Genomic DNA, 27,553 nt, shown 5'->3' with positions numbered 1-27,553 from the left:
TGGGGTGGACTTGCGAGCAACCCAACGGAAATAAAACAACCGTGATTAGCAGGTGATTATGTCAACGACGATTGGCCCTCTTACCTTCTCGAGCCAACAAATGCGACGCTGGAGACCTTACCAATGCCGCTAGCGTGTCTTACACACAATTACAGAAGCTGACTTAATAGAGAGATAACCCACCACAGCTTAGCTATGAATAATGTATAAATAAGCAGAGGGTACGCTTTATTTACTTTGAAAGTTTAAGCGAGAGTATAAAGTTTTAGTGTACGTTGCGTGGGTGATGATGCCGCCACCGAATTGAAATGACGGCCGAGACATTGCAATAATCGGAAATATTCAACCAATCCGAAGTTATCTTGGAGAATCTCTTTTGAGCAAAGTCTCGCCTGATCAGTCTATACCCCATGTGTAGATCAATACTGTAGCATGTTGGCTACCTTGCTCAATCCAAGTAGCCATGTGCTGTTGCTTATTCGAGGTCTCCCTCGAGCGTTTCCGAATCTTGTAGGACATGCCTATTCACCACGTGAAGGCTCCGTGCATACTTGAACCACACATCTCAAGAGCCAGGTATGGCCTTCATGATCGGCCGTGGAGAAACTACGAACGATGATCCGATTTGATCGCAATAAGTCATTAAATAAGAGAACACTCAGAGACGAAACATCAGTACGCTAAAACTGTGATTCTGTTTTTGGTACTGATGCTACCGGGCGAGGGTTCAGCGAGTGATTCACCATCTTTGGGGTCATATATTTCGACGGTGTGCTAGGTCGGGGACGGAGTACCTCTTTCGCCCTGGAGGACCGACTTTCTACAACGTATTCGGCTCCTCGTCGTCGTACGTTCACATAATCAGGTTGGCGTCAAGACACTTGTTGTTGTTCTTGTTGTTGCGCTTCTTCACCTCTCTATAGAAGTCCATCCAGCATAATGGTAAAGAACCATAATTGGAAACATATCATAACATCAAACCCTAGTGACGTAAATTACTCTAGCCCGTTGAGGCACTCTTACAGTTGATAATCGGAAGCTCGAGACATTATACGTGGCGATTATACTAGAAAGGTTAGCCAGATAGACAGCAATCACACACTGGTGAAGGTCTAATAGCCAGCTGAAGTCCAGAGCACGCTTGTAGTGGCGGTTGTCGGGTTAGAAATAATAGCATTCCTGTGATTATAGATCTGTCTCCTACTATGACACAACCCAAGACTCTGGTTAAAGGACTGTTGTTTCTGTCGTCGCCGACTCTCGGCTTCTATCAAACCCGCCCTGTGCTACCTAAACACGAATAGTCCCAGGGGACACCAAGATGAATCTTGTCAATATCTTCTCTTATATTACACAAGCTAGTGTAAAATAAGATCTAGGAATTAACCCGATAGTTAACAAAAAAGTCAATACACCTCCAACCACCTTAGTTCCAGAATGGCTCTCCCAGTGTCCAAATCCCAAGACTCTTCGCACCACCTTTCTAGTCTGTGGCCTCGACTCAGAGCCCTCATGGACAAGAGTCCACCAATCATGAACTCTGTGCCAAACCTATCCAAGAAGCAAGTCCCCCCACGCTTTGACCGCGGGAGAATGGGCTCTCTAGATAGGCCTCACTGGTCGGCGGAGGGTCGTCAAGAAAGCGGGGCACTTCCGGACAGATAGTATGGAAATAGAAGGTCGCATTCAACTCAGGGATAAGTCGCGGAATGACATGCAAGGGACATGAGTTTCGATTTTAAATACGAGGTCCGTCCCTGTCTTTATCACACCAGTAGGCTCATTCTAGGAGACCCTTTTACAGAAAAAGCTTCTCGCATCATTGACATGGGGGTCTCTATTGTGATAGTCGATGCATCACTATTGCAATCGGATGGATATCATCGCGTGATCAGGCTGCGTCGTTCGAAGCCAAGCGTCGTATTAGTTTGCCAAGACGGACACCAATGCGCGTAGGGTAAAGGGAAGATACCTAAGCCCTTATCGAGTAACATTCTCCGGGGTAGTATTAGGGAACTTCTGTCGGCACATCATGCATTCTCACCCCTTGACCCAGCTTTCCTCAAGATATATAAATGCATAGTCTCTGTGCATTGATTGTTGTGCTTTGATCCCGTTAGCGCCTAGGCGATCCAACCGCTGTCATTCATTATGCGCCTGTTTCACGCTCTTTTAACTCTTCTGTGCGTTGCCAGCGCTCTGGCTCGCCATAACACTCTTTTACGTCGTGATGGTGAAGATGCCGCTCCAGCCGTCAACGAAACTGATCTAGATCCTAAGCGATTCATCATTGAGTTTGAAGATGTATGCCTTCTTCTTACCAAGCTGCCAAGACTACCGTATTAATGGATACTAGGGAACCAACTCCAAAGCCACTGCCGATAGACTGGCGGACCGTCCCGATGTCAAGCTTATCAAGGTCTTTAACAGCGACGTGTTCAAGGGTGCTTGTGTGGAGACCCCCAAAGACAATCTTGATACTCTCCAAGAGGAGGAATCTGTCATCAAGGCTTGGCAGGTCAAGAAAGTCACCTTGGCTCCCATGAAGCCGCTACAAACGTTCGGTAAAGAGGCTGCTGGCATCAATACATCTGTTCACCACATGACTGGGGTGGACAAGCTCCATGCTGACGGTGTCCTGGGCAAGGGTGCTGTTGTTGCGGTTGTTGACACAGGAGTTGCCTATAATCATCCCGCAGTAAGTGGAGATTGCTATAAGGTTGAGGTACAGTCCGACTGACAATAGACAGCTTGGCGGAGGGTTTGGTCCTGGTTTCAAGATCGAAGGTGGATATGACTTTGTGGGCGATGGAGGTAAGAGCATGCCATTCAATAAGAGCGATGTTGAGCTAAAGAGATGGTGGCAGAATGGCCTGAAGATGAAGAGAAGCAACCAGATGAAGATCCCATGGACAACTTGGGCCACGGAACTCATGTTTCTGGCATCATCGCTGGCAAGAGTGACCTGTAAGCGAAACACTAGTCACACAATGCTATCTGTCAGAAGGCTAAGATATGTACCCAGGATTACCGGAGTTGCTCCCGATGCTACGCTCCGAGTGTACAAGGTCTTTGGAAAAATGGACGCAACAACTGAGGATGTGTTGATCGATGCTTTCCTCAAGGCTTACGACGACGGGGTAGGTGCCTGTGTCAGAGATCAATGGTAGCATAACTAATCAAGACTCGCAGGCCGATGTCATAACTGCCTCCATCGGTAGCCTTGGTGGCTGGTCCGAAAACGCATGGGCTGTAGTAGCCTCGAGAATCGTCGACCAGGGTGTAGTTGTCACCATCTCGGCAGGGAACGATGGCCAAGCCGGTCCCTTTGCCGCCAGCACCGGATCCTCTGGCGCCCACGTCCTTGCCATTTCTTCCATCGATGGAGATGTCATCGCCACAACTTCCTTCAACGCGACCTTTGACAATGACGGAGACGCGGAGACGGTCAGCGTCCCGTACATCCCAGCGGCCGAGTGGTACCCATCTGACGTCGACGGTTGGCCAGTTGTCCCAGTCGGTCTTGATACGGCCGTCGCAGATGAAGCTTGCAGCCCACTGCCGGAAGACACTCGCAATTTCACCGGCTCAGTTGTGCTCGTACGCCGAGGAGGATGCAACTTCTCGCAAAAGCAGCAAAACCTCGCTGCGTTTGGCGCAACGCATATCCTCATCTACACCAATGACATGCCCATCGTGGCCCCTTCAGCTGTCTCCCAGGACGGAAGCATTGCCATGATTACCCGAGAAGCCGGCGCCGCCATCATCAAGACCATCAAGGCCGGCGGTAACGTCACCGCTGACTTTACTACTCCGCCCATGAAGACTCTCACTGGAGTTGTTAATGAGGAGACGGGAGGGGCACCGAGCTACTTTACAAGCCTTGGGGCGACTAACGACCTGTTCATCAAGCCTGATGTAGCCGCTCCAGGTGGTCATATTCTGTCGAGCTATTTGAACGATGAATATGCTGTTTTCAGCGGCACATCCATGGCTTGCCCATATGTCGCAGGTATCGCAGCGTTGTATATCAGCAAGCACGGCGGTCGCTCTGCTCACGGGCCTGACTTTGCCAAGGACCTAGCCATGAGGATCATTTCATCCGGTGAGGTTGTTAAATGGCACGACGGAACCTCGGATAGTCCAGACTATGGATTCATGGCCTCGGTGGCTCAGGTGGGCACCGGCATCGTGAATGCTTCCAAGGTTCTTGACCACAGCACCAGTCTCTCCTTTGTCAAATTCGCTCTCAACGATACACGCCACTTCAATGAGGAGCACACTGTCGAAATTACCAATGGCGGAGACAAGGCCACGACTTATGACTTCTCGGTTGAAAACTACGGCGGTTTTGATTCCATGAATACTGACCCTGAGACTTGGGGAACCCCACGAATGGCCTGGGGTGAAGAAGTGCTGGCTGCACCTCAGAAGATGAACCCCCAGATCGCTCTACCCGATACAAAGTTAACCATCCAGCCTGGAGAGACGAAGTCTGCGAAGATATCCTTCAAGGCTCCTACTGGGCTGGATGGTTCCAAGTTGCCCCTGTACAGCGGCAAGATTGTCATCACCGGCAGTAATGGCGAATCTCTTGGGGTTCCTTATATGGGCCTTGCATCCGACCTGGAAAAGGACGTTGGCGACATCTTTGAGTATCCTATCGGCTTCCCAACTATGACCTCGACCCGTCAGGAGATCCCCATCGCAGAGAAGAGCAACTTCACCTTTGACCTAGACCCAGAAGTTCAAGACTTCCCCGCCGTATACTCACGCATCGGCTTTGGCACGCGAGAGCTTCGATGGGACATCTTTGACGATAGCTGGACCGAGGACAACTGGGAGTATCCTCCAGTCATCGGCGAGGCCGGCTATGTTGGGTCTGCGACAAGCTGGGCCAAGTTGTCTGGCAAGCAGTATTTTAACGCCAGCTCGGACGATGCCAATGATCTCATCGCCTTGCCGCTGAGAGATTTGTCGCGTGATATTGTCGGAAGACTTGGAACTGAGCTTTGGTGGCTGGGTCGATTGGCCAACGGAACTCAGATTGCAGAAGGACGATACAAGATGCGATTCGCTGCCCTGAAGCCGTTTGCAGACCCGCAAGCCTCGGAGGGTTGGGATGTGTTCAACACTCCTGCATTTGACGTTTTGCCTCTTGAAGATTAAGTGGTAGATGCTTTAGCAACATAATAAAGCCTTAGACGCATTTGGGCTCCATCTATCTGTGCTGGTGTATCTATGGATAGGGGGCTCGCTCTAATCAGACTCCCATGTGGCAGCTTGAAACGTTGCGATACATCAGTTGGTTTTGCCAAGACAGTCGTCGTGAGAGCTGAACGAGGCAGATATCGGGGGATCCGTATGACCCGGAAATGGCGGTCTTGGCGTTCTTGGCGGTCGGGTCCCGATAACTGAGTTAAAGTTGAGCTGTTGAGCCACAAGGCCATGAAAGCGGTAAGGTATGCTATCCAAGGCTACGTGTTTATTCATCGTCTCATGGCACCCGGCCGAACGTTCATCTTTACAGCTGTGAGACTTGGATCAAGGGTTGAAGCATTTCTGGGAGAGATAGTTAAGCGAGGCGGACTGCCGAGGCCACTCTGCGGGTAGATAAGCCATTGTAGGTGAACTTACACATGACTTCTAGCTTATAGCTGCGCTCAAGTCTTAGATCTCGCCAGTATTTCGACATGTCTTACGATTGCCAACAATTTCATTCTCTTGGCAAGTTCACATGTGGCTTCAAATCGTGGCCGATAAATGGAGTGTCAGGTTGGCTACCCCGGACCCAGCTGGAAATCAGAACATCGTGTCCCCCGCATTTTTGATATGCACCCTGCAGGGTATCCATCGAGGAGAGATTGCGTCATAGCATAATCCCATGCATGCTGGCGAATGGCGATGCGTTGTGGGAAGCACACGGGATTCGGGAGAGATCCGGTGGCGGATAATAGAAACTGTGATAAGAAGCGGTGACTGCAAACCATTACTCAATCCTGGACTCTGTGTACAGATAATTGGCGGTCTATCGAAGAATAAAGACTTGGCATATGTCGAGACTGAAGAAAGCTACAAATCGCTATGGTGATGTGGTGACACTTGATGATGGGTAGGCAGGGCGCACAAGACGCACCCAGGAATCTAGGATCTAGCTGTCGCGGGACAATCTGAGACACTTCATGAAACAATGACGAGTAGACAGGGAAAGGAGGCCATCACGTCTCACGGCCTCAGAGGTCAAAAGGTGCGCGGGATTGCGTGGGATGCCTCGTCATTTACCTCCCTTACCCTACCTACCGGCAAGTTCCCCGTTAGATTTGACAGCCAGATTAAACACGGCACTATCGATGCAAACACAGCCCCTGCCACGTGGACTCAAGCCTAACAGTCTCCTATTTGCTCGTCCGTTCAAATCCCCCGACTCCCATTCATTCCGCCCGCTCGATCCATGGCTTGTTGGCGCGGAAGCCGTGGCTTTTTCTATGCATGGACAGATAAGCTTACTGCTACTTCAAGTAACTTTAAAGGCCCCCTTGTTTATCTTATCACCTGGGGGAACCAATAGTGGCCGCCCGAGATAACGGTGAGGTGGTGTTGCAGCCCGGCATTCGACAAGGGGACAGGCCAATACGCGTCCCCCTCCCTTGGCCCGTTATCTACGCCATCTCCAATCCTCCAACCACATGGCCCGGCTCGTAGATAACAGATCTACGCCACCGCCCAGACAACAAAGTTATCTTAGCTCTGCAGCCGCTTATCTCGGATGAATTAACCAGATGCGGACAAAATACGAGGTGAGGATGAAACACCAAGGTGAAGATCAATCACTGCTGATAGAGGCTTCATCTGTTAAATAGGAGCCGAGGCTCACCGAACATGATTCCTACACAGCCAGCTTGACAGGATCTTCCCTAGGTTAACCCTTAGACAATGAGTTCGACGATTACTCCCGTCACCGAGTGGCCCGACTACAATGTCGATCCCACCGGTGGTAACCCCGTGACTCAAGATCTCAATGCCCCATACGACAAGGTACGGCAGCAATCGGTGAAGTGCAACGTTTTGCAGTAGAATACTAATCGCTGTGACTTATGCAGGGAGATTTGTGCTGGCTGCTCGTCTGCACAATTCTCTGCTGGCAGATCACTCCCGCCATCGGCTTCCTCTACGCGGGAATGCACCGCCGAAAGGCGGCCCTGACTATGGTCCTCCAGTCCCTGTTTTGCTCGTGCGCGTGCGGTATTCAGTTCTGGATCTATGGATATTCGCTGTACCAGTCAAGGACTACGAATCCCATCTGGGGAGACCTGTCGCTTGCTGCGTTTCACAATGTCCTTGCGCAGCCGTCCATGGCCAACTCTGATGTCCCCGAGATTCTATGTACGTCATCATGTGGACCTGGGATCTGGACAGACCGTTGACTTGTATAGATGCTGCCTTTGGCTTCACTTTCGTTTCCGCTACCGCCATGATTTTGGCCGGGGCCATGCTCGAGCGTGGCCGTCTCCTCCCTAGCATGGTCTTCCTGCTTTGCTGGACCACCTTTGTCTACTACATGTAAGCTCTCCATCGCACAACATCACAACTACCTACTAACCTCGGCATCTCAGCCTTGCATACTGGGAGTGGAACCCCAGCGGTTGGCTCTACAAGCTCGGCCTCTACGATTTCGCCGGATCCGGCCCCGTCCACATCGCCAGCGGCTTCGGCGCCCTCGCCTGGTCCATGATGCTCGGCCCCCGACTCTCCGAGTCCACCACGACGGATCGCAAGAAGGCGGTTCACTACAAGCCGCACAACCCTCTGCTCATGTGCATCGGCACCGTGTTTATCTGGTTCGGATGGTTCGCTTTCAATGGTGCTAGCACTGCCAACCTGAGTCTTCGATCTATCTACGTTGTGGTCAACACCAACTTTGCCGCTTGCGGTGGTGGTGTTGGTTGGGTCCTTCTCGACTACTTGTTCACACGCAAGTTCAGCTTGGTTGGTTTCTGTTCCGGCATCATTTCCGGTCTTGTCGGCATTACTCCTGCCGCAGGTTTCAGTACGTCTTCTCAAGTGTCAATGTGTTTACTTCGCAATGCTAACTGGTAATTTACAGCTCCCGTGTACGTCGCTTCCCTTATTGGCCTCATCACCTCGACCTTCTGTTACTTCACCGTCAAGTACAAGTATCTCATTGGGATCGACGACGGCCTCGATATCTTTGCCATCCATGGTGTCGGAGGTGTTATCGGCGACATCCTCACCGGTCTCTTTGCCGCCCAGTTCGTCCCAGCCCTCGACGGTGTTTCTGGTGACGCATATGCTGGCGGATGGTGGGAGCACCAATGGCGACAGCTTGGACTTCAGCTTGCCGGTGCCGTGACCTGCGCCGCCTGGTCCTTCTGCATCTCATGTCTTCTCCTCTTCGTCATCAACAAGATCCCTGGTCTGCACATTCGTGCCAGTGAGGAGCATGAGATCCGTGGACTCGACTTCAAGTACCTTAGCGACGTGGACTGGGAGGATCACTACATGAACGGAGGACTTACTCCGACGGAGGGTGTCTCAGGAGGGTCTACTTCGTCTCAGAGGGTTGTTGAGGAGACGGATGTGGAGAAGAAGGTTGATTGAGGATTACCTAGGGTTTGCGGGGAGGGGAGTAGGAACTAAGAGTGATGCGAAGCCAATATTTTCTAATACAATTTACAATACCTATTTAATCGTCTGCCATTCCCCCTCATCATTGCCGCCGGAACTGCTGTCAGCGGAGGCTTTTTGGCTGCTGCAATCATTCTCCTTCAGGGTTTGCATCTCCATGGGACGATTCTTGTTGGCCCTAGGTGTCCAGGGCATCCTCAAGCTTGACGTTCTCCCCGTTTTTGATCGCACGGATCCATGTGCCAAGTGGTGACAGGAACTCTTCATCAGCACATAGACAAGAAGCCTTGAGCAGTCTCCAATTGATCTCGAGCCTTCTCATGGCTTCAACATCTTCGTGTCTGTTTCCAAATTGCGTGAGGCGAAACACAGGTTCAGGATTGAGCTGAAGCAGTGATTTGTAGTCGCCCATCTCGAAGAGTATCTCGGCGAACTGGACGAAAACCCAAGGGTAGGCGATATGAGCCAGAAGATGCTCGTCGAAGAAACTTCTGGCAGCTCCAAACTCGCCTCGACGCACATACCGATTAAACTCCTCTAATTCGTCGTCTAGGTGGTGAAAAACTCTAAAATTGAGTCGGACTGTAGCATCCCTAAGATGGCCGGGAGTACAAATGACATCGAAGTTCTCTTTTGGTGGTCCTACCCCTTCGCGAAACAATATTCGTTCTCCGTCCCTTTCTGCCGGGTGTCTTGACGCCGGCCATTCCTCACTCTGGCTACCTCGGTTTTCCGGATGGCTGTGTGTGGAAGGTTTGGATCGAGGTCTCAAGACGAGCGTTCGACCGTGGTCCTGCTTGGGCGGCTCCAAGATATCGTGCCAGACCTGTCCTCTGGATGGTTTACTTTTAGAGGTCCCCGCGGAGTCTTGTGCCGGGTTAGGCCCCCTGGAACCCTCTTCATGGCTCATTTTGCTGGGTGAGAGTCTCCGTAAAATAGATGTCTCTGTAAACCTCAATAATAGCGGCTCGAGTGATGTCAGGGTTTATGATAGTTACCGGAAGATCGGTCACCCTCACTTCGTGCGGACTCCCCAGCCAACAATGAAGAGCCCTTCGCAGAAATTCTTCTGTCACTTTTTCGGAAACCGTCAGACATGTCGGATCACCAACAACCTCGACCAGCTCTACTGAGCGCAAGAAGGGCGGTTTGGGCGATGCGAGCCCTTTCGCCGTTTCGACCATGTGGCTAGCCACGCCAGCGTGGCAGCCTTGTCAATTGGCACAATGACGGTCGATTGCCAATTTCTCTTTGAAAAGTCTCAATGGGGCGTCCTAAGCCAGAATCGGTTTCCAGCCGGCAATATCTACATGGATCTTAACTTCGGCCCGCCTCAAGGCTGCAAGGTCAAGAGCGCAACAGTCACGGTGACATTGGATGAGTATGACGAATGCCTCGACTCATACAAGACTCAAACACGCCGTGGCCGTCAAAAGCCAGCTTGCCCCGTTCAGATGACGGACTGTTATGGACCCAGGCATCTCGTTGGCGAGGAAAAGAGTACCGAGTTTAAACAAACAATGAGCGTGGCTCCTGAGATCCACGTCTTGGGTGGCGGTGCCAGCGGCGTAGGCGTCAACGCAGAGAAGGCGTTCAAATCTTCATCCCGGCGGTCATTCAACGGCCAGCTTTTACCTGGCAAAGGCCTCTGGACGTACAAAACTCTGAAGTGGGACCTCACCTACAACGAGCTCGAGAGTCAATCATACCGGAATAATTGCGTTCACGCGGCCTTCTCTTTCCAGCATGGTGGGCAGCCATTCCTAATGAAGGTCGAGATCGAAGGAAAGCTGGGCTGGAGCAAGCGGCTCAAGTCTAAACTCAAATTTGGGTCATTTAATAACAAGGAAGAAGGCCAGACGAGAACCTTGATAGACTTTCGGGAACCCGAACCGTTTCAAAAGCGCCTGGACGAGCTCGCAAAGTCATTGCCGAGGGCCATGGAGTTGGAAAACTACCAAGACATTCCAATCGAGATCCCCGACACTGCTGTGGCATCCTTTCAGCCAACTCCCCCCGAGGCCGAAGACTCTGCAAACTGTGAAGTGGAATCTTCACAAGGCGGCGTATCAAAGCGTGAACCCCTTGACAGTGCTGCTCCTCTCGAAGCTCCCAAGGTCCTTCAAGGTCGAGAAAACCAGGCGATTGAAGCTACACAGGATCCTACAGACCCAACTGTGGAAAACATGACACGAATATTCCATCGTATGACACGTCCAATTGGACAAGAAGTCATTGGCAAACCTCTCGAAAGCTCGTTGTCGAGTGCATCAAGCACAGTGGTGGCTCCAGAAGAGGAGCAGGAGCGGATGACATGTCAAACAGACGAGACAAAGCCACAGCTCGCGCTGAGTGGCCTGGATGCAGATCAAGAAGCAATGCTCAAGATTCTTCAGATTCCTGCTTTGCTCACCTTCTTGCAACTGATCGCGACGTTGATGAATATGCTGCCTGGGCCAAAAAAACTCAAGACTACGACGTCGTAGCAAGATGTCGATGTCTCATTTTTTTTCGCAAATCCCAGTTTCGGCAATGAGGTAAGGTGGTGAGTCTTTCTTTTTCACAGCATTGAAAGCTGACTGTTGTATTAGTTGTGGCCATGGTAACGTCAGGGACGCGAAATACCCCATGGCTTCGTAGGGGCGGTTCAGGGGCTGCTATTTTCATTAAAATGAGGAGTATGTGAGATAATTTAATAAAGAAAACATCTTTCTGTGTGATATCACCGTGAACTCTTTGTATCTCTACTATGGCGCATACTCAAGATGACGTCCCGTCTGTGCGGATACTCTGGCTCTGACGAAGACCAAGACTAACAGCTGCTCTTTATCGTATCACATTGACTGCCGCTTTCTTTATCTCCACATTCGCCCTGAGATATGCCCTTCTGTCACAATGATTGCGCCATGGTGTGGTGATGCGCAAAGATTGGCCCGTCTAGCAATTCGTCAAGAGTTCCACTGGATGGTGCAATATAGCCGTCTCACCCCGCTTCCTCCAACGCCGCCCTGCATTATTTATTCACGGCCATTTATCACATTACATCAAGCTCAGGCTCTAAGATAATCGCTGTAGGACTTTACAATTTCACTCATAGAAATACGGCTCGGTATGTTCCCTCTCCTTGTCGCATGGTCAATGACTGTTTGGTTAACTTGATAGTTTGGGACTCTGCTCGGAACGCCTCAGCGATGGCAGCCAACGAGGGCCCATCGCCTAGCAAGAATGGCTCTGCTCAGAAGAAGCAAATCATCCTGAATGCTTTTGTTATGAACACACCCGGCCATCTGGCTCCAGGGCTCTGGAGACATCCCGGAACAAGACGGACCAGTACAAGAAGCTGTCTTTCTGGACCGATCTCGCCCAACTGCTGGACAAGGCCGATTTCCATGCCATGTTCATTGCCGATACTCTGGGGCCATACGATGTCTACAAGGGCCCTGCCAATGTGGTTCCTGTCCTGAGCTCAGGAGCTCAGTATCCAGTCAACGACCCGCTGTATCTTGTGCCGGCCTTGACGGCGGCGACAAAGAATCTCATCTTTGGAGTGACGGCGAGTCTGACTTACGAGAAGCCATATGCCCTTGCTCGGCGACTCTCGACCGTTGATCATCTTAGCGAGGGTCGTGTCGCGTGGAACATTGTCACCTCGTACCTCGACAGTGCAGCTCGAAACCATGGGCTAGACGAGCAAATCCCTCATGACGAAAGATACGCCATCGCACACGAATATCTTGAAGTCTTGTACAAACTTTGGGAAGGAAGTTTCCGAGACGATGCCGTGCTGGCAGACCGCGAGAGCGGGACTTACATCGCTGCGGATGCAGTCCGTCAGATTCACCACAAGGGCAAATACTTTCAGGTGCCTGGCCCTCATTTCGTTGAGCCCTCGCCCCAAAGAACTCCATTTCTTTTCCAGGCTGGCGTCTCTGAGGCTGGAAATGGCTTTGGTGGAAAGCACGGCGAGGCCATCTTCGTTGGAGGCCAGACGCCAGAAGGTGTGAGGAAGACGGTAGACAACATTCGCGCCATCGCTGCTAAGGAGGGCAGAGATCCCAACCACATCAAGATCATTGTGGGGATTGCCGTCATTGTCGCGGCGACGGATGAGGAAGCCAAGGCAAAGCGAGATGAGTTCCTGTCATATGCTGATACCGAGGGCGCACTCGCGTTGTTCGGCGGTTGGACTGGCATCGATCTATCGGGCTACTCGGATGACGAAGACTTCCGCCTCACTGAAGCTCCTCGCATCCAGTCCATCCTGCGACGATGGTCTGACACAGTTCCAGGGACAGATAATCTTCCCTGGACCAAGCGAAGGATTGCCGAGTACATCAGCATCGGTGGTCTCGGGGCTAAGATCATCGGAAGTCCCACAACTGTCGCAGACGAGTTAGAACGTTGGGTCGAGGTTGCTGGTGTCGATGGATTCAATTTGTCACACATCGTTAACCCGGGCAGTTTTGAGGATATTATCGAGTTTCTGCTGCCAGAACTGCGTCGCCGTGGAGTATTCAGGTCCGGGGTTGACAAGGAGGGTGCAACGGCGAGAGAAGTCTTCATCGGGTCGAAGCGGCTGCCAGAGGATCACCCTGGAAGCAAGTACAAGTGGCGAGCTGGCCAGGAAGCACCCCCATTCTTGGATGAGGAGAGGGGAAAATGAAGCAAAGATAATGCTCTATTCTAGCAATATGATGCAATGTTAAGTAGAGTGACTCGGTACGAAATCAAGTTTGGCATGATAAAGAGCACGCCACTCAAGATAACATCAGTGTTGAACCAGTCCTCTCAACCACAGTCTTCCACTGACTGGTTACACGAGTGCCTCGAGATGGTCCTCCTGCCCATACTTGCTGCAGGATGCAACGCCCTGCACGGATATACTCTATGCCGTATCTCTCCACCTGGTTGTACCAAGATCGAAACCGAGTCTGAAGTCTGACGTCAAATGCCTCGCTGGCGGCGATGAAAGCTGGCCAGTAGAGTGGTGTTGCGAGAATCTTGGTTTCCGCTTTGATTCGCTCTATCGCCTCGATGCTGTCGAGCACATTCTCGACAAAGGACTGGAGGTAGCGATGTCCCACTAGCCGTATGTGTTGGGCGAAATAGATGATGACGGCGTTATGGAAAGCTCGTGTCATGTGTTGGATGATGGATAGGTTTGATGATGCCGTGCCCGACATATCATCTGCATCGATATAACCAGCTTCGTAATCCATGATGCTCTTTTCCAACTCGTCGCAGATTTCGACCAGGTGTGGTGGAATATCCGTGCCGATAGAAGTCTCCCTCGCCTCCGTAACCTTGCTGATTAGCTCCACAGCTCTGTTCAGCAGCATCAGGAGGTCCTGTGGTATGGCGTAAATGCTCTCGTATGCGTCCCCACTGGACCAAGCCTTGGATGATGTGACTGAAGGTGTCGTTCCCGGGCTGTTGTGAAGCAGGTTGGTTGGTTCGCCTGTACAGAACGACCCTGCGATGCGAGCCTCACAGAGCTTGTCGCAAGTCGTCGTGCTGTGTATGGCCGTGCTTTCGTATATAGTTCTAAGGAAGAAATAGATTCGATGAAGGGCCTGAGCCTTGTTGGAGTACTTGGACTTCCAAGTTCTGGCGTGAGTGATTAATCCGTGGGCGGCGTCTAGATGTAGGCTGCAGCTTGCAGTGTCCCCTGACATGACCTTGAAAAGGTTTTGAGCAACTGGTGAGTCTCTAAAGGAGGCGGTAACTTACATTGATCGAAATCATAGACAACATGGTGGCGAGAAACTCTTTATACTTGGGCCGGCACTTGGAAAATGATGCAGGCGCAATAGCCTCTGAAAGAAGCTTAATGGCGATTCCGCGGTAGCAGATTCCGTCTTTTCTCCATTTTCGAGCATCTTCGTCCTGTATCTGGACTTTGTCGTTCGAGAGGCAAAAGGCGCTAACCGAGAGCAACGCATTCCTCAAAGCACCTCGAATTTTAGATGTTGAGCCCTGAATGACTAGTTCTCCAGCACTCTGTAGCGCCCTAGGTAAGTGAATGGTCTTCCAAGGGCTCTTGGGATTATCTAGAGCACAAAAGAGGTGCACAACTCTATTCATGTAGTGGTACATCAGGAACCGCTCCTTGCCAGTGAGTTCGGGGGAGGGTTGTGGTGGAAGGGAGAAGCTCAGGGCTGTTTGCGATTCTTCGTTGGTAGAACAGTGTCGCACTGAGTCTTCTTGGACATGGGCAGGATTTTCATACCCTGAGTAGTTGCAGCTGGGGCTTTCTTCACCTAGATCATCGTTGAAGAAGGGATTTACGAAGGCGTATTCGAAAGTTGAAAGCTGAACGGTGGAGATGGAAGACAGAGACGGTAAGTCGGATGCACTTTCTGGCGAAAGCAAGCCTATAGAATTTCTGATCTCCAAGGGTTCAGGACTGAATGGTACCAGAGAGGTGGCGAGATCATGGTGAATGTTGAGTGGCTCCGACGCCGGGGATGATGGTTCTAAAGTGCGGGTGGATGCTCGGTCATGAGAGTCAAAAACACCAAAACCATTAATGAATCGTGAGGCTTCATCCTTTCCCTGGGTACCGCCGAGTTGAGTCTGGAGAGTGTCGAGCACCACCAGAATCTCCTCAACTTGAGACCATGGCAGAGCCGGTCCTGTTGAGTCTACGACACCTATTGTTAGCTACTGTTTTACTCGGAGGCTGAGTACGCACCAAATGGAATCTGACTCCGACATGACTTGGCTTGGTATTCCGATGTTGAAGGCTCAAGTTCACAGCCGGTCTCTGGTGGTAGCCAATGAAGTCGAATGTCATATCCCTCACACTCAATGCCCTTTTTCAGACAATGACGACACCTCGGCCGCGCCTCATCGCACTTGACCTTACGACCCCGGCATGTCCAGCAGCCAGTAAAAGTCTTGCCATGCTTTCGAGGCCGGCGGGGAGATCGCAATGTCTGAGGCATGGCGACTGGCTGAAGTGGGACTCGGCAGGTGTCGAGTATCCTCGCTGTTCGAAAGGAGAGGGGGTTGGGTGGGACGACAAGTCAGGAAAGTCACATGGCCTCTGCCAGGATAAGCTGGCCAGCCTTGACCCCGTACTCATTTTGCGGGGTAAGCAAGATAGGCCGCTCCGGCATTGATCCCCGGCGTTAGGGCGCCCTCTGAGAACAGGTTGCCAAGAGCGTAGAGATAGCTTATCTTGCCGGTATCGTGCGGAGGTAGCGCGGCTAGATAATGGCAGATATGGTATCGGAGGAAAAGCAGTGCCATCCGCATTAAGAAACCCCCCTCCTCATACAGTTGCATTCTAGAGCTTTTGCCAAATTCTTACCGCAGGTAGTATAATAGTACTGATAAAAAGGAAGGCAACATCTCTCTTAATGGTTATTTTTCGTCTTACTTAACCGACAATGGAAGCGTTGATTTGTCTCTCAGTGGCCATTATGGGTCATGCTGGATGGCACCCTCAGTCGGGGAGATCTTCCGGACCTCCGAGTCTCATAGTGTTGAAGAACGTGGAAACGGCTGCGATATACCTGAGCCCTTAAACAGCTGTTTATGCTGGCTCTAAATGCTTTCATCAAGGTTCAGTGGTCAAGCAAAAGGAGTGTGATGAAACAATCAATGTGGCAAGCGGAAACTCCGACAGCTGCAGCAAGTAGGGGCTCGAGGCTCCCTTTCACCGTCTGCAACCTCTCATTTAACAGCCTACACGGGTTTAACGAAGCGAGAAACTGCATACATCATGGAGGGCCTGATTCGCCTCCTCAATTAAGGTGGGACTGGATTTCGGCTCCTTAGTTGAGGAGGAGAAAGTTGGTTGACATCGGCTCCTCGAGTTCCCAATATGGATTAGTAGCACTTCAAGGGTGTGCTTCTTCGCTATCCGACATAAAACTCCAAAGTCAGACATATTGACGATAATTAATTAAATCTTATAGTTCTTAAAACTTGCTATTTGAACTGAAATCCCATTTATTTTATCTCCGACATGACTACTACTCTTGAGTGGTTTGGTTGGTCAAATAGTCTTGCACGAAGCAGTAGCAAGTCTAATCACTGGCATAGGTACAACCACCTATCAATTAAAGACCAATAGTCTTGTGATTTGGCTTGATACGTATCTGGAGAGGCCCTCAGTCCTACCCAAGGATGTCGACATAGATGGCGTTGACGAAGCTGATTATATTTTCATCTCGCATGCCCATTTTGACCGATATGATTCCTTCAATCGTGCCTGTTGGTGCACTTCTAATACTATGGTATGCATGGCAGCCTCCCAGGAGCCGATCGCATTGCAAAGAAAACAGGCGCTATCATCATTGCCAACGGCGAAGCCATCAACGTCATCTGGGGTGCCAATGTTCCCGAGAAGCAGCTCATACCGGTCGCTGGGGGTGAGAGAATTCCGCTATTTCTGAAGTCGGACCGCGATCGAGTCTCGGCGGTGGAGATCGAAGCCGCGCCCGGTGTCCTCGGCGCCCCTTTGCGACCTCATGATAGATTTGCTGTCATGTCAGTACATGTATGGCCCTCCCTACACTGTTTCATGCCGGGAGAACAGGGACACCCCCCTGAGATCATTGATACCCTAACCGAATACACTGGCGAGCCAAGCCCTTACACATGCACGATTGACATGACCAACGGCATTAAATATGGCCTCCTTCGTCTGGGCGAAATCGTCCCAGAGGAGCACAAAGACCCAGGTATCCTAGCCATGATTGAATATGTCAACGATAGGGAGCGACACGTCTTCTCTCACTTCGACGGCGGCCATCTGGCCTTCAATTCTCTCATATACCCCAACAAAACACTCTTCTAGAGCGCTCACATGGGTGCTTACGAAGGCGTGATCAAGAACTCCCCCCTCTGAAAACCCTCAACGCTTTCATACAGCTCTATTTCGAAGAGTTTCACGAGACATTGCCGATCATCCATCGGCCAACCTTTGATCCCAACATTGCTCCCCACCTGTTGGTCCTCGCCATCGCCAACATAGGGTGTCGCTATTCTAAGCTTGCTGAGAGTTGCGGAAGCGAGTTGTATTTGGAAAAGTTGGTTTGCGATGCTGTAAAGCTCCACGTCCGTTTCTACCTCTCCACAGTGTGACGTGCCCAAGATACTAATGCACGCTTCAGATCGAGAACTTCCAAACTAGTGATATGGTTCCATTGTGGCTTGCCCAGGCGACTCTTTTATCCCATATCGTCACCTCCTTCACGAACAATAGGCCCGAAGTCGAAAGGAGCCTGGTCACCAGGAGTATCCTCAATGTTGTCCTAAAAAAAGCTCGAGTTATCCCTGGGGGTAGCCGCCTCGAGCCTGTCCGGAGAAGGAGAAGGGTCCGACGACGAGGCATTGTGGAAGACGTGGATTCACTGTGAGGCACTTCGGCGTATGGCGTATGGTCTATGGATAAGCTCATACTGACCCCACATAACATGTTTCTTGCAGACGCCGACGCATCGTCAGCTCCTCGACAGCCAGTGCTGCTTAATGTTTAGCCTCACTCCGGCCGTGCCAACAGAAGCTTTGCAAGTGCCCCTTCCCTGCCACGAAAGAACATGGGAAAAGCATGCTGCCGCGCCATGAAAGGAGCAGTGGACCAGTAAGACATGCCCATCTTGTTGAATCGCATTCTAACCACCGATTCAGAGACAAAAGAATTCTCGACGCTGAGGGAAGAGATGCAGTCTTTGTATAGGCACAATCCCGTCTCGGAAAACGCTGATGCCTTTGCCGTTCTGCTAATTCTCTTCGACTACTTTCATGACATGCTATTTATGCAACAGGCTGAAGATATGGGCCTGCTGGGACTGGTAAACATGCATGGCGAGCACATCGACCGCGGGATGGATCAAGACTCTAATTTGTGGACACTCCTGGACCCTACCCGGCGGCCCGGCTCTAGTCGTGTCAATGCCGTGACGCTACAATATTATCACATGATTGGGGTAGTTCGACATGTGCCCCTGAAGGAGCTACTGGATTGCTCAGGCTGGAGAGTAACACGGATGAAACAGCAATGGGCCAGGCAGAAGCTGATGACTTGGGTTTCGGAACATGGTGAAAGCGCTAGGAAAGCAGCTCTACACGCCGCGACACTGTTTCAACACTGCAGGTGTCCCTCGACTTCGGGCTATCAAGAGGCCGGCGTGATCCTCTTCGCAGCCCTCACCCTCTGGATGTACAGCGGTTCACTTCCGGGGTCCCACAAGGAGTCACTAGGAACACCAGTGCTTCGTCTCGGCGACGGAACTGACCAAAATGAGGTGCTGGGCTGGATAAATGATGGAAAACAGGCACGTCCTTTTCTGGTTGGTGTTGGGAGCATCCATACACCTGGTAACATTTCCAAGGTTGTGAATCAGGCCAAGGATCCTTTTATTGGGGTTTAACCATCGGCCGGGAAAGATTTCCACCCGATGGCACGTCCAAATCCCTGACCTACTGGAGTTCTGTCTGGAGCAGATCAAGGACTGGGCCCCTGAATAGTGAGTCGCATCTTGACAACCAGATCAAGAAGCGAGTGCTGACTGTGCATAGTCACACCATGTTGACGGTAGGAGAACAGACGAGTGAGAGGGACAATCTTATCCTTGTTCCACTGCGTGCCAGCAACAAACCTTCGAAGCAGTGGCGCCAGAATGCCAGGAAGAGGCAGGCGTCCGACAATACCCAAGGCCATCCAAGGGTCTGGCTAATTGGAGATGCTGTCTGATATCCTCATTTCTTCGCAAGAGGTCGAATCAGCTGTGAACCGTTACGAAGACAAGATGATAGACCGAGCCTTCACTTGGGTGAAGAAGAGTGGTGGCACATCTGTTCCGGTAAGGACATCAAGCTCAAACGTGCGATTGGCTGACAGTATGTAGGGGATTGATCTCGATGGTGTTTTGGGGACGCTTGTCAAATTTTGTGGTTCTTTGGTGTGGCTGGTTACCTCTTGTGCCTCTCTTCTGTTTGGCTTCTCTAAAATCAAGCAGTCATGATACGAGCATGTGCGATTTGTACACCATTAGGCTTTTACAATGCCGGCAACATGTTTCAAGCTGTTTTCTTTTCTGTCATGACCAAATTTCTTGACGTAACAACCCAAACTACAACTCAGCGCTGTGTTGAGTCTGCCTCGTACGGCAACGGATGGCTCTCTGATCTAGCCCAGCCTTGAGCCTCAAGCCCTGCTGAGAGTTCGGCCCCAGCACTCTCGACTTCTTCTATGGCATGTGTCTGGGCGCTAATAGGCTACGAGATGTTCCGTGCTTGTTGATTCCCTAGCGTATGAGATACTGGACTCGGTAACTCGAATGGCCCCTTCTCACTTGTCTCCACTTCATCATCTGGTAAGTTCACCAACCAGTTTCCCCCGCCATGGTCTTGAACATGGAAGCTAATGGCTTGACACCTACTGAACCAAAAGACCCCCCTTCACCCCCTCTCGTCGATGTACCCTAACATTGAATCCTGTCTGCTTGAAGAACCAGAAGCTGTGTTTTTCGACCTTCTCAGGTTCGATCACCTCAAATCGGTAGCGATGAACCAAATCCGGGATCAACTTGTAAATCTCTGCCAGGGCAATCTAGACAGCATTAGCAGTTACATCTTAATGCCAATCTCGTCTTTCACTCACATTTTTACCAATGCATGTTCGAGTGCCGGCTCCAAAGTGCAAAAGATGGCGCTCCATGTCCTTTCCTTCAGGTCGCAGCCACCGATCAGGGTTATACACGTCAGCATCTTGGCCAAAGATGCTCTTGTCCCAATGAACAACCGCAGCACTCATGCCTACGCGATACCCTGGCGCAAAGTATCTGCCACAGATGGTAGCTCCAGGCTCGGAAACATGTCGAGGCATAGACATTCCGACACTTGGATGAACCCTGAAGCCCTCCTTGCAGCAAGCTGACAGGTAAGGGAGTTTGACGGCCTCGGAGTGCTTGATGGGATCGCTGAGAGTACCGTCTGCAACAGCATTGTCAACTTCATTGATGAGCTTTGCAAGTGCGTCGGGGGTCATCAGCAAGTGATAGAGGATAGATCGTGTCGCAATCGAGGTCGTGTCGGAGCCTGCAAAGATGGAAACCCAAGCTTCGGTCTCGATATCGGGGATGGAGAAGTCCTCCTTTTCAGCGGAGAGTTGGAATAACTTGTCAAGAATATCAGTCCTACAAGGGAATTACCCCCGTATTAGTCCCATTCTCTGAAATTATCGTCTAAAGGTGGCCTAACCTTCGGACCTTGTCAGTCATCATGAGCTGCTGTCGCTCCTTCACAACTTGCTTTGCAGCGAGAACGATCTTGTCATAACATGTCTTTCCCTTTCGAATCTGTGGCACGAGCGAACCAAAGACCTGCAGAGGCCTGACATACGCGGGAAGTACACAAATGGTCGATAGGGCCGGAAGCAGCGCGTCCAGCGAGTCGATGTAGTTCTCGTAATCGTGACTGTTCTTGAGGAAGCCAAACTGCTTCCCGTAGAAGAGCTCTCCGACCACGTCAAAGGCGTACATCTGCAGCCAGAGACCAATGTCGATAATCTGTCCCGACACGGCAAGCTCATCTAGACGCGTCCTAAAGACGGCGGTGACTTGGTCGATGAAGGGTTCCGACTCGAGGACGCTCTTGAGGGAGTATATGTTGTTCACGAAGCGGCGTCTGTATGAATGGTGTTTCTCATCCCTTTGAGTGAAGAGATCCTCGTTTGGTGATAGGTGGGGTGCGAATGGCGTGTAAAAGTCGGTCTTGGAAAAGGCATTCTTGACGGCGTAGATGGTCTTGATGGCGTCGGGGTCCGAGATGCTGACCTCGTTGGGAGCGATCCGAACGATTGAGCCTACACAGATGGTATGAGAACTTTGTCACGCATATCAACTGGCTCCTTACCGTATTTCTCATGCAATTTTCGCTGGGTCTGGTCAACCGTACCAGACAGAACCTGCTTGGCCAGCCATAATCTCGACACCTTTGCCCAGAACGGGCCTGGGATGTCGGAGTAATGATGGAAGAAGACGGAGTATATGGAGTAGACAACCCAATATAAAGATACCAAGCTGAAGAGAACGATCAAGTTATTTGGAAAAGTGACAAGGTAGTCTAGGACAATTTGCAGCGCCATGGTGTCAGAGAGATAGACTTGGAGTCTGTGGCTGCCAGATGAAAGTGAACTGGATCAACATCTTGAGATTTCAGTACCTGAATGCCCTCAGTTATGTAGTTCACCGAAGCTATTACAGAGAATACCGACCTCAGTGACCTACAACCACTGCCGAGGCTGTCTTGGCGCTAATGACTTCTTACTCCAACAATTGCCCATCTCCAATTCGTCCATCTTGACAAGCGAGTCCGACGACCCTGCAGCCGGTAAACTCTATTGGCTCCTCCCCCACATTTTCAGTGGTGGCTAGAGCTGGAGTCTAGACTCGTTTGGGTTGCGAGACTATTAAAAGGATTCGTTTCCCGACGTCGACTCAGTCTCCTCGTCCTTGCAACTCCGACGCGTTACCCCAGAACCCCAGATTCATCCTCCGCATTCCTTCCCCAGACCCAGTTTCCCCAGGAATGCTTTTCTTAGAGCTGATACGACTCTATCGCCCTGCATCCGATCAGAATGGCCCCCGAAGTGCGGGCTCCTCGAGGCGCCAAGAAGCGGCGGGCCTGCGATCGCTGCGTGCGGAGGAAGAAGGCATGCAGTGCCGGCTGGCCATGTGATGACTGCCGACGCAAGCTCGTGTCTTGCACCTACCAACGAAGAGATGAGACCCGTAAGGGGGCTCAAGGACAGCTAAATTCCGACGTCAAGGGCCCAGAGGCAGGGTCACAGCCGATCGAGGCGTCGGCCTTGGGGGGCGATCCCACGCCGTCTTCCAGCACCGACGAGACTCTTGATGTTTCTCTCATCGGCAATGGAGACTGTGATCTTGGCCCGTGTTCCGATAACCTGACGTGGCTGGACTTTCTCGATCTCGATCAGACAATGCCACTCGATCAGCCCCAACCAGATCAGAAAAAGGGCTCATTTGACTTTCTGTACACCTTTACCAGTCGTACGGGCCTTGTGGAGTCCTTCGACTGTGGGACCCTCGCTCAGCGGGTACAGACTGTGTCCGAGTTTCTCCAAGATGAAGCAGCACGGCAAGCGAAAACTGCGCTCTTCAATGTCGAGGGTGGTCAACAGTCCCGTTCACAGCCCCTCTGTCTTGGGCTGGGCACGTCTCTGCTCTTCCAGGATCCACTCATCACTGTGACACGCAAGATTGTCGCCGAAATACACGACTTGAGCACCAACAATGTCAAGAGAAGCGCCACCATGAAGGACTACTCATCCACCACAGAACAGAGCTGCTTACAATTCTTTTCTCCGCTACATCTACGCAAATTTCTCGCGCTGTTCTGGAACATATGGCATCCAAATTGCCCCTTCATACATCGGCAATCATTCGATCCCACCACCGCAAAGCCGAGTCTAGTCGCCTCAATGGTCGTAACAGGTTTGTTCGTCTGCCATCTTAACCTCCAGCTCTCTAATATTTTCTGTAAAATAGGCGCGTGTGTTTCCCCCGAACCTACCGATAATGAGCTAGCTAGGACCTGGTTCAACTCTGTCGAGGAGATGGTCTTTAGTGACGATGCCTTTTGCGATGACGCTCCATATTGTCCCTTGGTGAATCCTGTGCAGGGAATCGACAAGATCCAAGCTTTACAGGCCGGATATCTGGTGTGCACCTACCAGAACTGGGAGGGAAATGATAACAGCAAGCGGCGTGCTCGCCGTCATCGCTTCAACTCGCTTGTATCAGTACATTCCCAACTATCTTATCTGCTCAGTCGTGATATATCTAACCCATGTTTAGGCCGCGCGAGACGTTGGTGTCAGTTCTGCAAGGCATCGCAACTATGACTTGACATCTAGCTTCGCCGACTTTGACTGGCAAGACTTTATTGCGAGAGAACAGTTGATCCGGTAGGACAAGCTCTGACCCTTATACCATTCGTTCACCATTACTAATTTAGTTGTAGTGTCGTCATGTGGACATTCATGTTTGACAAGGGCTTCGTTCTCTTCAACAATATCCCTCCTCGAATGGTCATCAAGGAAATGACCATGCACATAGCGTGGCCCGACTCAATATTCCAGGCTGGTAGCGCTACCGAGTGTGCTCGAGAGATTCAGGCTTTTCTCTCACGGTCCAGCTCCGGGAGCTATCTTACCTTGTGCGGAGTCTTTGAACGCTACTGCAAGGACAAGATGGACCTGAACCTGCGTCGTGTCCTTGTGGAGCATGGCGCCTCTCATCTTTTTGCCATCATTCTTGGTAAGCTCATATGCTCCCCAATTGCGATACCTCTGCTAACAGTTGTAACTGCAGCTATTTACTCGACCATCTTCCAACACCAGAATTCCCTGGCCGGCAACGACCAACTCGGCGGTATACGCAACGCTCTCGACAATTGGAAATTGACTTATGAGGCCTACCTAAAGACTGTCCCTATCGCAGAGCCATACGAAACGGCTGATTCGCTTCAAGACATGTGGAGAAGACCTGGGTTCAGTCGTCACACGCACGAGTTCTACCTAGTTGCCCGGGCCTTGGTCAGCCGCATGTCGTCGGGAGAGTCTGTGCCTGGTATGGATGGGAGCAAGGGCACACCCGGGTTCAACGAATACGACCAGACTAGTATGCGCCAGCTGAATGATCTTATCACGGATTTTCTTGGTGTCCATTTGGACTGATACTGATGGAGGTTAGACATAATGGAACACAAGATTTCGTCACGCATATTTTATCTCTACATAATTTGTGTAACTAATGATTATTCATTAACTTTCTTGTGAATTCTTATGCTTTCATAATTAGCCCCGCCTGTGTGCAGAGATCTTGACATTGAGACTAGGTTGTGCGAAGGCTTAGGCTAGATCCCTATCAGTACAGTTAAGAAGTACTTATGCCAAGGCCCTTCCATGGCGTCTCGGGAAGTATCTCTTAGCAAAAAGAGCGGTCCGAGCTTTAATTGGCATTGGTTAACTCAAGCCCCACAGGCCTTCGAAAGATCTGTGCATACTCCCCACAGAGCTTGTGGATGTTGTGAAGTTCACGTCATACCTGATCAAAACTCAGGCCCCTCGTGGATGCAAACAGAATAGTTTTGTTTCAAAAGCTTTAGTTACGATGGAGTCTGTCTAAAGATTGCTGCCGGCCCCCACAAGCTTTTTATACAGGATGCCGTCTTTGATCCATAAGCAAAAATTGAGCAATCTATAGGGTAGGTGACAAGTAAGGTGGGCCCCTTTTCATGGATGTTGAGTGGATGCCCGCGTGAACAGGATTTTTACTTGAAGAATGCGGGATACTTAAAAAAGATTTCAAACTAATTTCACCATTATCTCATCGCTTTATCTCATTGTTTACCTATCATGAGGTTGACTATATTAATCCCTGCTGCGGTTTTTATTAAATATAAGTGTTTAAAGCTTTGCAATAACAAGCTGCCTACTCCGTACATGGGAACATATTCACAAATCTAGTTCTAAAGCGAGATACATAAATTTTATTATTTAAGATATGAAAACTATATACTGTTGAAATTCTCCGATGGATGTGCTATCTCGAAATCTCTGATGGTGCTAGTGCTTAGTGTAAATTCAGAAACCTGCGACTAAGTAAACACAATGTTTTGGATCATCTAGTAGTTGGCCTGGCTACGTTGGCGTCTCTTAGCATTACAAGAGGAAGATCCACTGGGCTTCTTGACACTTGACTCGCTGGCGGGAAGGCTGGTCTCGGTCTCAGTATCTGGAACGACTTGGGTCTCGGTGGGCTTAATGGCAGTCTCAAGGGTCGTGGCCAGAGCAAAGTCTGGCATGTTTGGGCCACCGTAGCTCTGGAATGGCGGGAAGAAGGGACTTCCGGTCTGGACTGGGGCGGAGTTCTCAGCAGAGGTCACGTCCACAACGGGAGCGGCCTCGGGAGCAGAAGTCTGGACGGGCGCAGAATCCTCGGCAGACGATGCCTCGACGACAGGAGCAGGGGTCTCGATGGATGTCGCGTCCTCAGCAGATGAGGCAGCAACCGCGGGGGCAGAGGTCTCAACGGGTGCGGCTTCCTTGACCGAGGTTGCATCGCTGACCGCATCCTTGGACTCGCCGGCAGAGTCAGCCATTCGAGCGCTGATAACAGGCACTCCGGGGAAGTATGAGGCTCTGATGGTAGGAATGGCAATCGAGACGGACAGACCAAGACCGGTAGAGAGCTCACCGTCCATGGTCTGAGTGGAGTAGCCGCTAGCTGCAGTGACGGTCTGGGTAGTCGTGAAAGCTCCGGCTTCAGCCCCTTCCTTTAGGCAAACTCCCGAACCGTAAGCGTTCTTGCATCCGTGCTCAACCGTGCTTCCCGTCTCAGTCCACACGTTGAAGTCCTCGACAAGCATATCTGTGCAGGGTACGTCGGGAGGACAATTGAACTTGATAGGGCCACGCTGTCGGCCATTGGCGCAGGTGCCAGACCATCCAGAGAACGACATGTTGGTGTACAAAATGCCATCACCTTCAATGGGCTTCATGGATGACCAAGTGGCGTCAAGATCGAGAGTGTAGGCGTTGGAGTGGCCGATGAAGTTGTTGAGGGCGACGTTGGAGACTGTGCCGCTGCCACCGTAGGACTTGAACATGTACATCTGGTTGGAGTTGTGTGTGTAGACGTTGGTGTACTTGATGTCGTGAATATCTGGTCTGTGGTTAGCCAAATTCTGATATCCGTGTCTGTCAACTTACCAGTATCAGTGCCTAGAGAGCCCATGGCGCAACCGCCCGACCAGTTGCAAAAGATGTTTTCAATCAAGAGATGGTCGGAGGGATTCTTGACCGTGACACACTCATCCTTGTTGCTGACCTCGACGTCGTGGATCCCTACAAATTATTAGTCGTTCTCGCGTTGACGGATACCTGTGACTTACAGATGTTGGATCCCCAAACATCGATGCCGTCCAGGCCGCCGCGAGCTCCACCATGGATAGCCATGTTGTAGACTTCGCCATCGGAGCAAGTGTCAAGCGAGAAATGGAACGCAGGGGCATCAACCAGGGCAACATCGTGAATCGAGAAGCCCTTGACGTCGTAGAAGCGGAGGATTCGGGGACCATATTCGTCGTCTACTCCAAGGTCAGCACTTATTGCCATAGCCACCCCACTCCCTGTTAGACACACTCTTGTGGAACTCGTAACCGTATCCCTGGATAGCACCCTTGGAGTTGCTGCTGTACATCTCAAAGTCCTGCATGTGCTGGAAAAAGAGCATGTTGCCGCCATCGGTACTGTTGCATGTTAGTGATGTCGGCACAAAGTTCATTCCTGTACTCACCCAATGCGGTAAAGAGTGCCATCAAGACGGAACGACATGGCCTTCTTCGAAGACAACTTCAACCATGTTCCAAGTCCATAGTCGCCTTCAGGAATGTACACCTCACCACCGCCAGCGCTGCAATCATCCCAAGCCTTCTGAATAGCAGGGCCATTGTCGGTCTTTGCATCCGCAGTAGCACCATAGTCCATAACATTGCAGGTCTTCACGGCCGCCTTGTCAGCGCGGCTGGTTGACGGCCCGACCTTACCGCTCAACTGCGCAGCAGCTTGAACGGCGGAAACAACGGCAATCAATGCCGAGATAAAAGAGTGATGCATAGTTGGAAAGAGAGAAAAAGAGTGAATTGAACAAATGAACAAGAAGAAACGACCGAAAACTCAGAACACCAAGAGAAACATTCCAAGATCAGTCTGGGGATTATTGACATTTAAAACATGATCCGCATCCCGGATAACGAAGCCGCGGAAAAAATGCACGTTCCAAACATAGCGTAGAGTTCGATATTGATGAAGAATGACCCGATTTTCAGGCTCGCTAGGAGATAATTTCCGTTTCAATGGGAG

At 50.9% G+C, this 27,553-nt stretch overlaps 10 protein-coding genes across 10 annotated transcripts; 6 read left to right on the top strand and 4 right to left on the bottom strand.

Annotated features, from left to right (window-relative positions):
• Positions 1 to 2,151: 2,151 nt before the first annotated feature.
• MRS44_016530 (uncharacterized protein) lies at positions 2,152 to 5,169 on the top strand (the record flags this gene model as incomplete). Its single annotated transcript, XM_046272166.2, has 6 exons — positions 2,152 to 2,304; positions 2,357 to 2,698; positions 2,751 to 2,814; positions 2,868 to 2,967; positions 3,026 to 3,140; positions 3,193 to 5,169. 6 exons carry the CDS (start codon positions 2,152 to 2,154, stop codon positions 5,167 to 5,169), a joined length of 2,751 nt encoding a protein of 916 aa, XP_046130887.2.
• Positions 5,170 to 6,933: 1,764 nt separating this feature from the next.
• Positions 6,934 to 8,619, top strand: MRS44_016529 (uncharacterized protein; the record flags this gene model as incomplete). Its single annotated transcript, XM_046271095.2, has 5 exons — positions 6,934 to 7,035; positions 7,101 to 7,383; positions 7,434 to 7,560; positions 7,614 to 8,047; positions 8,105 to 8,619. 5 exons carry the CDS (start codon positions 6,934 to 6,936, stop codon positions 8,617 to 8,619), a joined length of 1,461 nt encoding a protein of 486 aa, XP_046130888.1.
• A 205-nt stretch (positions 8,620 to 8,824) lies between these two features.
• On the bottom strand, positions 8,825 to 9,556 carry MRS44_016528 (uncharacterized protein; the record flags this gene model as incomplete). Its single annotated transcript, XM_046281346.2, has 1 exon — positions 8,825 to 9,556. The coding sequence occupies one exon, from the start codon at positions 9,554 to 9,556 to the stop codon at positions 8,825 to 8,827; it is 732 nt and encodes a 243-aa protein (XP_046130889.2).
• A 316-nt stretch (positions 9,557 to 9,872) lies between these two features.
• MRS44_016527 (uncharacterized protein) lies at positions 9,873 to 11,132 on the top strand (the record flags this gene model as incomplete). Its single annotated transcript, XM_065618064.1, has 1 exon — positions 9,873 to 11,132. One exon carries the CDS (start codon positions 9,873 to 9,875, stop codon positions 11,130 to 11,132), a length of 1,260 nt encoding a protein of 419 aa, XP_065474136.1.
• Positions 11,133 to 13,403: 2,271 nt separating this feature from the next.
• On the bottom strand, positions 13,404 to 15,593 carry MRS44_016526 (uncharacterized protein; the record flags this gene model as incomplete). The annotated part of the gene is made up of 3 exons (XM_046279545.2): positions 13,404 to 14,324; positions 14,377 to 15,290; positions 15,341 to 15,593. The coding sequence occupies 3 exons, from the start codon at positions 15,591 to 15,593 to the stop codon at positions 13,404 to 13,406; spliced, it is 2,088 nt and encodes a 695-aa protein (XP_046130892.2).
• A 1,301-nt stretch (positions 15,594 to 16,894) lies between these two features.
• On the top strand, positions 16,895 to 17,455 carry MRS44_016525 (uncharacterized protein; the record flags this gene model as incomplete). Its single annotated transcript, XM_046273969.2, has 1 exon — positions 16,895 to 17,455. The coding sequence occupies one exon, from the start codon at positions 16,895 to 16,897 to the stop codon at positions 17,453 to 17,455; it is 561 nt and encodes a 186-aa protein (XP_046130893.2).
• Positions 17,456 to 18,248: 793 nt separating this feature from the next.
• MRS44_016524 (uncharacterized protein) lies at positions 18,249 to 19,031 on the top strand (the record flags this gene model as incomplete). The annotated part of the gene is made up of 1 exon (XM_065618063.1): positions 18,249 to 19,031. The coding sequence occupies one exon, from the start codon at positions 18,249 to 18,251 to the stop codon at positions 19,029 to 19,031; it is 783 nt and encodes a 260-aa protein (XP_065474135.1).
• Positions 19,032 to 19,740: 709 nt separating this feature from the next.
• Positions 19,741 to 21,748, bottom strand: MRS44_016523 (uncharacterized protein; the record flags this gene model as incomplete). The annotated part of the gene is made up of 5 exons (XM_065618062.1): positions 19,741 to 19,878; positions 20,084 to 20,212; positions 20,264 to 20,798; positions 20,863 to 21,466; positions 21,517 to 21,748. The coding sequence occupies 5 exons, from the start codon at positions 21,746 to 21,748 to the stop codon at positions 19,741 to 19,743; spliced, it is 1,638 nt and encodes a 545-aa protein (XP_065474134.1).
• Positions 21,749 to 22,240: 492 nt separating this feature from the next.
• MRS44_016522 (uncharacterized protein) lies at positions 22,241 to 24,364 on the top strand (the record flags this gene model as incomplete). Its single annotated transcript, XM_046284164.2, has 5 exons — positions 22,241 to 23,120; positions 23,175 to 23,428; positions 23,484 to 23,593; positions 23,650 to 23,945; positions 24,000 to 24,364. The coding sequence occupies 5 exons, from the start codon at positions 22,241 to 22,243 to the stop codon at positions 24,362 to 24,364; spliced, it is 1,905 nt and encodes a 634-aa protein (XP_046130896.2).
• A 950-nt stretch (positions 24,365 to 25,314) lies between these two features.
• On the bottom strand, positions 25,315 to 27,307 carry MRS44_016521 (uncharacterized protein; the record flags this gene model as incomplete). Its single annotated transcript, XM_046281348.2, has 5 exons — positions 25,315 to 26,354; positions 26,402 to 26,536; positions 26,584 to 26,778; positions 26,834 to 26,940; positions 26,988 to 27,307. The coding sequence occupies 5 exons, from the start codon at positions 27,305 to 27,307 to the stop codon at positions 25,315 to 25,317; spliced, it is 1,797 nt and encodes a 598-aa protein (XP_046130897.2).
• Between the last annotated feature and the right edge of the window lie 246 nt (positions 27,308 to 27,553).

The sequence above is a fragment of the Fusarium solani genome, assembly GCF_023522795.1.
Source record: "Fusarium solani strain SB1 chromosome Unknown bctg00000012, whole genome shotgun sequence".
Taxonomy (NCBI): Eukaryota; Fungi; Ascomycota; class Sordariomycetes; order Hypocreales; family Nectriaceae; genus Fusarium; species Fusarium solani.
Note: the sequence above shows the minus strand (reverse complement) of the source record. Positions and strands in the feature narration are given on the sequence as shown.